The following is an 8,982-nucleotide window of genomic DNA, read 5'->3' as shown; positions in this document are numbered from 1 at the left end:
ACATAGGAGGTACAGAAGACTTCAAAAACATTAAGCCAGAATATGGAACTACAAGTGATCTAGAGGTTCTTATAAAAGCTGCAAAAGATAGAGAGCAGCATATTATTTTGGAATTAGATCCAAGCAGTACATCAACTGAACATCCATGGTTTAAAAGGTCTGTAGAAAAGGAAGAACCCTTCACATCTTACTATGTTTGGGCTGATGGGAAGATAACTTCTGACGGCAAACGTACTGCACCTAATAATTGGGTTAGTTATAATTTCTCAAGCTGTAATTGCCTTGTATTTATACAATTCTTTACAACATGTATACTTTTTTAGCTAAGTGTAAATGGAGGAACAGCATGGGAATGGAATGAACAAAGGGAACAGTATTATCTTCACCAGTTTAATACTACACAACCTGAATTGAATTATAATAACCCAGCAGTAATTACCGAATTTGCAGTGAGTTATTTTTGTCCTTTTTCTTACGTACAAGTCTAAGGAAACATTAAATAATATTTCATTTTCAACATTTAGGATATTTTAAGTCATTGGTTAAAATTGGGTATTAGTGGATTTCGCTTAGCTAATACTCAATATTTAACCGAAGATCCGGAACTTCGTGATGAATTTAGAAGCATCATTCCTACTGAAGTAGATAACTATGATTCCTTAGTACATGCTTATACGAGAGATCGTCCAGAAAATGCTGCAGTCTTAACAAACTGGCAAGAAAGAGTTTATAATGAAACAAATAATAAAGGGTTAGTTGCATTTGATAATAATATTCAAACATTTTCAAGTAAAGTTCTATATCAAGTAAATTTCTTTAGGTTCTTTGCTCTTCAAGATGACATTGGAACAGATATTTTACAAGTTTACAATGAAAAGAAAAGACTAATCGATGTCCCACAAAATTCGCTATTCCTCACAACTGCAGATAGCAGTATAAATGCTACAACTTTGCGGCACGGGTTTTCACATTGGCTTAATTTCACTTCTTGGCCAGCTTGGGATGCAAGTTTCTACAAGATGTATATGCTTATAATGTTAGAATATATATTATATTTATATTGACGTTTCAGATTAATGGCAAACAGCGCACTTTGAGAGAAAGAATGCCTGCAGACATTGCAGACAGCTTGACCCTCATGACATTGCTTTTACCTGGAACTCCAGTGCTCAAATTGAATGACACATTATCTGCAAAGGGTGCTTTTGCAACTTTAGCTAAAGCACGTGAAAGCTCAACATTCCTTCATGGGGAGACACTACTTAAGACTGTCAATGGAAGTGTATTTGCATACACCAGGTAATGTAACAGTATTTTTATTTATTTCACTATTAACATTGTTTTTTTAATTCATACACTAAATATGTCTAATAATTTTACAATATGATTAAAACTTGAATAAATGGTATTGGGTTTGTTAAAAATAAAATTAAATAATTGAAGCTATTGTGTGCTAAAAAAGAATTCAATCAATTTAAATCATAACTGCCACAGATCATTTCAGTCATCCTTTGATACTACACTTAAACCTCAAATAACTCACACAAGTGTAATATGTAATTTACTAACCAAGATTAATTTGCCCTGTTTCACGCTTTCTTCTATGCAACGCAGGAGCTGGTGAGTCCTCTCACTAACATATTGCATGAAACCTTCTGTAGATGTAATTTTGAATAATAGCGATTTTGACTAATCGGAAGTGTACAATATTAATCTAATTGACGTTATTAAAAATTGAGTCAATTTTTCTATTTCTTCTTCAACTAAATATGAATTTGTATCACATTAGAATTAAATAAATGTCTAGGTTAAAGAGCGGCAATCCTGGTTACTTAGTAGCGTATCAAACAGCTGAAGAGTCTACTGTGGTGGACTTCTCCGAAATACCACAGATGTCGGATGAAGTTAGTGTAGTTGCATATAGTCCTAATTATGTACAGGACAGCGACACAATAAGGTAAAATATAATTTCGCAATCCATTTTGTTTTATTCATTAAAAAGTTGAAAACTGCGATAGCAGTTGTTTTTAATCAAATGTTTTTTTTCTTTTGCAGAACTAAATTACCCTCTAGTAAGGTTCCTATATCGTCCAAGAGCACAGTTGTTTTAACATTTGTGCCAAAGAGTTAATTACGAAACAGAAAGCGCTTAAACGATTAACAATAATCTCATGTTTATCATTTTCATGTAATGGCATTTATTACATATGATTATGTACTGCTTTTGTGAACTCTATAATTAAATGTGATGCAGTAAAAATATAGAATTCTGTAATTAACCTATCACTATTTTTAAAGAATGAGCCTTTTATTATAATTACACGAATAATAAATAATTTTATAATTATGTTTATTGAATATGAAGTTTTTGTGGGTCTGTAAACTTTGCTGTAAGAATATAAAATAATGCTGGTAAAGGAACTAAAGTAAGCATTGCCGGATGAATACCAAGACCGCGAAAAGTTGCTGCAGCCATCAGACCATACCCATAGAAAAGCCAGTGGCCTAAAATAACTATTGCATTCTTCATATCTGATACACAACTCAACAATAATGCCTTCATTGACTAGAAAAAGATACGGAATTATATAAATAATATCCAATATGTAACTGTATTTCAACATAAATATTAAAAAAAATTACCTGATTTAATTTAAATGAAAAATGTGCTGCATTAGACAACACAGATAATGTTATTGTTATATACGGAAATGAATAATCTGGAAATAATTTTTTTTTAATACAGAAATAGATTATTTTTACAATGCAAATTACTTTACTTACATATCAAACCACTACCAACTGCATGTAACAACGCTAATATCGGATAGAAGTAAAGAGCAGCATAAATTGAAAATTTTCCTTGCATTGGTAAACATGTTTTAGCTATCATTGGCCTTATCAATAACATTATTGCTGTTCCTAAAGCATAAAAAACAAACACCATAGTGTACCTAAAAATTGAACGATTGATTAATTTTTCAAATAGAAAGGTACTGAATAAGTTAGTGGTTATGTAATTACTAACAAAGGATAAACAGCTTCTTGTGTACAATGTAAAGTCTCCTCATAATTTGGGCTAGGATTATGTAATAATGTATACCAGTCTGAAAGTTTGGTGGCTCTACATGATCTAATTTCAAAAGTACCTATAGGATCAGTTAATTGTAAAGTAATAAGAGATGCAGCAACAACTTCAAATAAAGCAGATAAGTGTAATGCTATCACTTCCTTGGGTATATTACGCCTCATAGCTACCATATCAATACAAAACCAATGTAATACTAGTGCTAATAATGCCATAAATCCAAGATAGAGCCAATCATAAAGCATTGGTTCATCATCACAAGGCACACATATTGAAGATGCATTTGCTCTAAATCCTCGAGGACATGCACTACAGTCACTCCAATTGCCATCAGGCAGTAAATCTCTTCCGCAATATAACCCGGGACATCGTGTGAATAAATTTAAAGCATTCGCCTTTGGTACTGAACACATGAAGAAATAGATGAAGAGACAATGTGTATAAATATTTTCGATATGTATCCTCTTTTTTTTAATTGAAAAATGTATCTTAAAAGATACGTATTATCTGTGACAACAGCATAATATAAACGTTTAGAGGTTAAATGACAAAAACACTGTACCACATACGATACAACATAATGACATAATCCTATAGTTATTGTATGTTATTCATTTTAAGATTTATTACTTTTAATTGGAAGTGCACTATTTATGGATGTACTTTGCTTTGAAAATTTAATGGAGCGTTTCACTGAGTTTGTAAACTATGACCACCTATGGAACGTCATCTGACGGTTATATAAATTATAGATCGGTAATATCACATCAGCTGTTTATACGATATAAAATATACGAACGCGAACGTTATGGAGAATAAGACACGAAAAGGATTTAAAAAATTATTTCAACAAGGACGTTACAATCGTAAATAGAAAGAAAATTAATATTGCACAAAATTTAAACCTTATATATTTATGTATTATACAAGATCGTAGATACAGAAAAATTTACAAAGAAACGAATTAAAATATTTTCCAACAAATTATCGTAAGCTTTTACTCTTCAATATTATCTTACTATCGTATTAAAATATCAACTATGCCGTGTACATACGGCTATATTAAGGCATGTTCATAGAAACGAAATCAATCGATTAGTAGCTAGTCTGTATTAACACAAATAACAATGAAGTACGCGAAAGAGGAAATATAGTTATCGGATGACTTTCAACCAATAGTTAGAAATAACGTTGATAATTCGGCTATATTAAGGCATGTTCATAGAAACGAAATCAATCGATTAGTAGCTAGTCTGTATTAACAACAAATAACAATGAAGTACGCGAAAGAGGAAATATAGTTATCGGATGACTTTCAACCAATAGTTAGAAATAACGTTGATAATCCGATTGGTTGGATGCTAATTGAAATTGTTACTAGTGAGAAAGCAAGATGCAATGGCAAAGAGTAAAGATTCGTAAAGTGGCGCGACCTAGGGCGTTCGTGGTTATTCGTGTTCGATCGGGAATCTCCGGCCGATGATTGCCGAGTGCACATTACTATTTTCAGGCACACAAGGCACCTCTTGACGGGTTTTCAATAAGTGAAGAGGACGACGGTGCAAGGATCCTTTTTTCTTTTTAATTTAAATTTTACGTGCGGTAGATGCCGAAATTGTAGTGGCTCGTGTGCGCGTAATAAAACGTACGATGCTGGAAGACGTCTCGGCAGGACTTAGCGCCTGACGGTCTGTCTGGTCGTTCCGGCAAAAATGAAAGAAGCTCGTCGGTCCGAGCAGCTGATGGCGGCCGAGTGCTGTTCGAGCCTCTGTGTCCCCCATCGCAGCGTTTAAGTGAGTGTGTGCATTTAGTTGCGCAAACGGAGTGCGGCCACCGCGTGCGGCAGGAAGATAATTCTGTGGAAGATAGATTTCGCGCAGCAAGAGACCGCTTGTAGACGAGCTACGAGCTATTTCGTAACGGTGCTTCTTTCGCGACTCGGTATCCGACACGCAGGCACGGTACGGTAAGCTTGCCAGCCGTTTACGGTCTCCGGCAGCGTGAATTAAATATTCGTCTGTACGGCGAAAAAGCGAAGAAACGAGCTGACGAACGAACCACCGGTCGTTTCAGGGAACGCGTAATCCACGATACGACCCAAGGAAAGACACGGTGCCGCTTCTGTGTTGCACGGTGTAGGTGGGAGATTCGACGTACGACGGGGCGTGCGTTCGCGTGTGACAACGCCTAACAAGCGATCGCGCCCCTTTTCTCGGCCGATACAGAACGAGCTGGCTATTCCTCGACGAATTTTAATCGAACCTGTGAACTTGATGGATCTCGTCGGTTGACAAAACCTCTTCGATTAACACGTTGCCCTGTTACACAGAAAAACTCCTCGTGCTATGCACGCACCACTATCAATTTTCACCCCTCTCTGTCTCAGGAACGTCTGAACAGTAGGTTACCGTGTTCAGATACAACCACGTGCGCTTTGTAATCGTGTAGTGCTGCTTTGTCCTTGTGAGTGTAGTGAGTACATCCTCGTCGACACGGAATGCGGCCTCCTCGGGGTGGACGCAATCTTCTTTAGTCGCGTCCAACGCCGGAAAAGTGCAGCCGATGCACGAAAGTACCTCCAACGTTCCTCTTCCCTCCAGCTCTCATAGTGCCTCTGCTAATCCCAACATGTCGTCAGCGACTTTTGTGGACCGGATAGATCCTTTCGCCAAGAGATCTCTCAAAAAGAAATCCAAGAAGTCACAGGGTTCATCTCGCTATCGTAACTCTCAGGACGTTGAGCTTCAACAGTTACCACAGCTCAAAGGTTAGTTGAGATTTTCTACCTTATTTACCTCCTAGCATGCTCCACACATTTACATTTTCATGGAAATGCCATGAAGATATCGAAGGTACGCGCAAGCGTAGAAGCTGTCAATAAGTATTTCCTTCTTTCTTCACTCTGTTTTTCATTTTGATTCATTTCTGTTGTATGCTTGAGTAAAGTACATACTTTTTTGCATCATCTATGAGTTTAAAGGTGTAAGATGCACGTAGAACTGTTCAAATAAAGCAAAAAGCTAAAATGATTTAGCTTTTGCTTAATCTTTTGCTTAAAATCATTGTGAATATACTGTTTCATTCTAATGTCTTTCATATTTTGAACAATATGAGGTGCAATGTTATGACATTCAGATAGAGATGATGTTACATAATAATATGAATATGTTCTATTGAATTAACATAAGTTGGTAATGCTGCATCAGAATAAATGTATCTTGAATGACATTAAGATATGAGAATGTAAACTGTGTCCTCTTTAATAATATTTCTTTTTGTTTCATTAATACGCAATGAAAGTTGTATGTTATTAATTAACATAATTTCATCCACAGTATGATTATTATATTATAAGATAAATTATATTCCACCTATTTCCTAAACAACCATAAAGTTCAAACATCTTTGAACCTATATAGTTGGCAGTCCTTTTGTCATTTTTATATTTAGCAATGATAATATACAGATGAAGTGAAATTATACTCTAGTGGTAAACAAAGTTAGTAAATGATACGTCAATGATTTCATCATACACATTCTTAATATGTATTAATATTAATTCTGTCTTTTTTTTTCCTTTTTCTTTAAATATATAATTCCAACTGTTTCTATTAATTGTAGCATCAGGTACTTGCATTATTCAGCAATTATAATGTATCTCATTGAATAACTTTTAATTATAGGTAACAAATATAAAATTTGCCTTCATACTTGGTAGAAGCATTATAAGTGTATTAAATATGAGACAATGCAATATTAATATTTAGGACTTAATGTTAGATGAAACATTAAATAACATGAGCCTATTGTTCTCACGAATTATACATTAAATTGTTCGATGTAGCGATACGTGAAATCACCGAAGCTAACCTCAAAATATTCGGTGATAATCACGTTTGTTAGCAAAAACGAAGTCTCATTTCTTCTAACTAAATATTCAATAGAATTGCAATAGGATGATAGAAATTTCAATTTATCGACGATTTAAAGGAGTTATTTTAATTCTGTGAAATACGTATCCGCTGTACTTTGTATTAACGTATATTCTGAAAATCGATGAGGAACAGCAAAGCAGAGGTCAGTTCGCGATGCTCGACCGATTTTCCTGCAGTATAAATTTCAAAGCAAATGTAGATGACCATAAGAGACAAGATAGAAAAGTGTTCGATGTCCGATGGAAAGTTGACTCCTGAAAAAATTTTATCGCGTATGTCGATTTTATCATGCATACGTTATAGTCACATGACTTTACTCAATACGAATCGAAAACTAGAATCTGTATTGGTGCTTGCAAATTTCCGTCGCGCCATGTGCGTGTTACCTTACGTCACGTATTTTTATCACTTGCTCGGAGAGATTTTATTTTGTCGAATCGCAAATCGCTCTGGTTGATAAAACAACAACCAGTAACTGCAAAATCAGATTATCCGCGAATTCTGATTCTACTCGTACGTTGATTAGGCCGTTCCCCTGCTGCTCGTCCTTCGAATCGCTCTTACATAACCTGTACAAGCTTATTATCTTTTCCAGTTGGAAGTTACATACAGGATAAATTGTTGATTTTCAAAAAGTACCGCTGCGCGTTCCGTTGAAATGATAATTTCATAAGCGATCCGGGTATCCGTTTAAATTAGTCGAAATGGGTACAACGTTATGTATATGTTTCAATGTAAATCAGCCATTAGGAAATTCAACGTTATTCACTTTAACTGTACTTATAACTCGAAGGCAATTGCTTTGAATGTATTGACCCTTATTCTTACGCGAGATGGCATTATCAGATTGCATTATTCCAAAATAATAATTTTCTCTAAAATCGGTAATCGTCAAAGCACGAGAAACCACTATAAGAGGGGCGGGATCAAGGTTCGACAGCACTCTGATGTCGGATAAATCTCGATTCAACGAACTCCCACTACTATTTTCGTAGGAAGGTGCTTGAAAACAGTACGTAGTGACCCATAAACTCGCGGCACGTTCCAACGACGAGCGGTTATGCGAAATACAGGCATCCACCTTGCAGTAGGCAGTGTCGTTCACCTCTGCCAATAAAACGGCAGTAGTCCTTAGTCTCTCCTTCTCCGTTCCTCGTTCGCTTGCTCACTGTCTTCTCCGCTTCTCTCCTTCTTCTCTTGCACTTGTTCCTGTCTCTTTACTTCTACGCCCGGTCTTTCCATCTCGTTCTCTCGCGTGCCGCGCGTACATAACCTATACGCACGTGTTTTCAACTGTACGTGCGTTTACGTATCGACACGCAACGCATGTTCCACGCAAGAGTAACTTTCTGTTTGAGAAGAAAAACTAAAAAGCAAGATACGCGTATCGTACGATAATCCTACGAAACGACGAGATTTTCATTTATTCTTCGGTGAAAATTCAATAACGTCGTTTCTATAATGCGTACACAGTCTTGACCATCTTTTATTAATTCAAAATTATACGTGTCACTGCAGACATAGTCTAGTACGTGGCAGTGGCTCGTAATACCCCAGTAGTAGGGTTGTAGCCGTAGGTAAGCCCTGTTTCACGCGGGATTTATGTACTGCATAGAGCCTGTGGCGTAAGAGCGAGACAAGCGAATGTGTTTCGGACCGGTTGCTGCGTACTCGAGGGAACTCCTGCCGGCGATTGCAGTGCTCGAGAGGATTTTCAGAGGCGGCATCCTGCAGAGAGTCGGCGTATACGTTAACCATAGACGCTTTTACTCTGCGATCAAAAGTGCATAGAATGGCTTACTGTGATCGATTATTTCTCAGTTCGTAGGTGCAGATCTTGTCGCGGTAACATAATAATACACGCACTATTCGCGAAGATTCTCGGGTTTAGATAATAATACGAATGAATGATTCGGCGGCGGTCGGTAAGATCGGGAAAGATATGCATACGTTTCGTCG

General features: G+C 36.4%; 3 protein-coding genes across 3 annotated transcripts in view; 2 read left to right on the top strand and 1 right to left on the bottom strand.

Moving 5' to 3' along the window:
• The window catches only part of LOC108575411 (neutral and basic amino acid transport protein rBAT-like), a 3,479-nt gene extending 1,310 nt beyond the window's left edge, over positions 1-2,169 (top strand). The window contains exons 3-9 of the mRNA XM_017938192.1: positions 7-251; positions 324-449; positions 525-751; positions 821-1,004; positions 1,073-1,299; positions 1,808-1,957; positions 2,056-2,169. Of these exons, the coding sequence (XP_017793681.1) occupies positions 7-251; positions 324-449; positions 525-751; positions 821-1,004; positions 1,073-1,299; positions 1,808-1,957; positions 2,056-2,131 (1,235 nt within the window). The 3' untranslated portion in view covers positions 2,132-2,169. The remainder of the gene's footprint in view (positions 1-6; positions 252-323; positions 450-524; positions 752-820; positions 1,005-1,072; positions 1,300-1,807; positions 1,958-2,055) is intronic.
• A 181-nt stretch (positions 2,170-2,350) lies between these two features.
• Positions 2,351-3,501, bottom strand: LOC108575412 (JNK1/MAPK8-associated membrane protein). The gene is made up of 4 exons (XM_017938193.1): positions 3,029-3,501; positions 2,785-2,954; positions 2,644-2,720; positions 2,351-2,566 (listed from the first exon to the last, which is right to left on the bottom strand). The coding sequence occupies exons 1-4, from the start codon at positions 3,499-3,501 to the stop codon at positions 2,351-2,353; spliced, it is 936 nt and encodes a 311-aa protein (XP_017793682.1).
• Positions 3,502-4,633: 1,132 nt separating this feature from the next.
• The window catches only part of LOC108575398 (serine/threonine-protein phosphatase 2A 56 kDa regulatory subunit epsilon isoform), a 31,830-nt gene continuing 27,481 nt past the window's right edge, over positions 4,634-8,982 (top strand). Inside the window, exon 1 of the mRNA XM_017938176.1 lies at positions 4,634-5,855. Coding sequence (XP_017793665.1) covers positions 5,651-5,855 — 205 coding nt within the window. The 5' untranslated portion in view covers positions 4,634-5,650. The remainder of the gene's footprint in view (positions 5,856-8,982) is intronic.

Source organism: Habropoda laboriosa, unplaced genomic scaffold (assembly GCF_001263275.1).
Source record: "Habropoda laboriosa isolate 0110345459 unplaced genomic scaffold, ASM126327v1 scaffold297, whole genome shotgun sequence".
NCBI classification, from domain to species: Eukaryota; Metazoa; Arthropoda; class Insecta; order Hymenoptera; family Apidae; genus Habropoda; species Habropoda laboriosa.
The sequence above is the reverse complement of the archived record's forward strand: the minus strand, read 5'-3'. Positions and strand labels throughout refer to the sequence as shown.

What these genes read in the sequence shown, in the direction of transcription:
- LOC108575412 (XM_017938193.1), bottom strand. Translation starts at nt 3,501, where the DNA reads ATGTGTTCAGTACCAAAGGCGAATGCTTTAAATTTATTCACACGATGT. An exon ending in CAAGAAGCTGTTTATCCTTT is followed by an intron (nt 2,955 to 3,028) that starts GTTAGTAATTAC and finishes TTCAATTTTTAG; the next exon opens with GTACACTATGGTGTTTGTTT. An exon ending in TTTCATTTAAATTAAATCAG is followed by an intron (nt 2,567 to 2,643) that starts GTAATTTTTTTT and finishes ATCTTTTTCTAG; the next exon opens with TCAATGAAGGCATTATTGTT.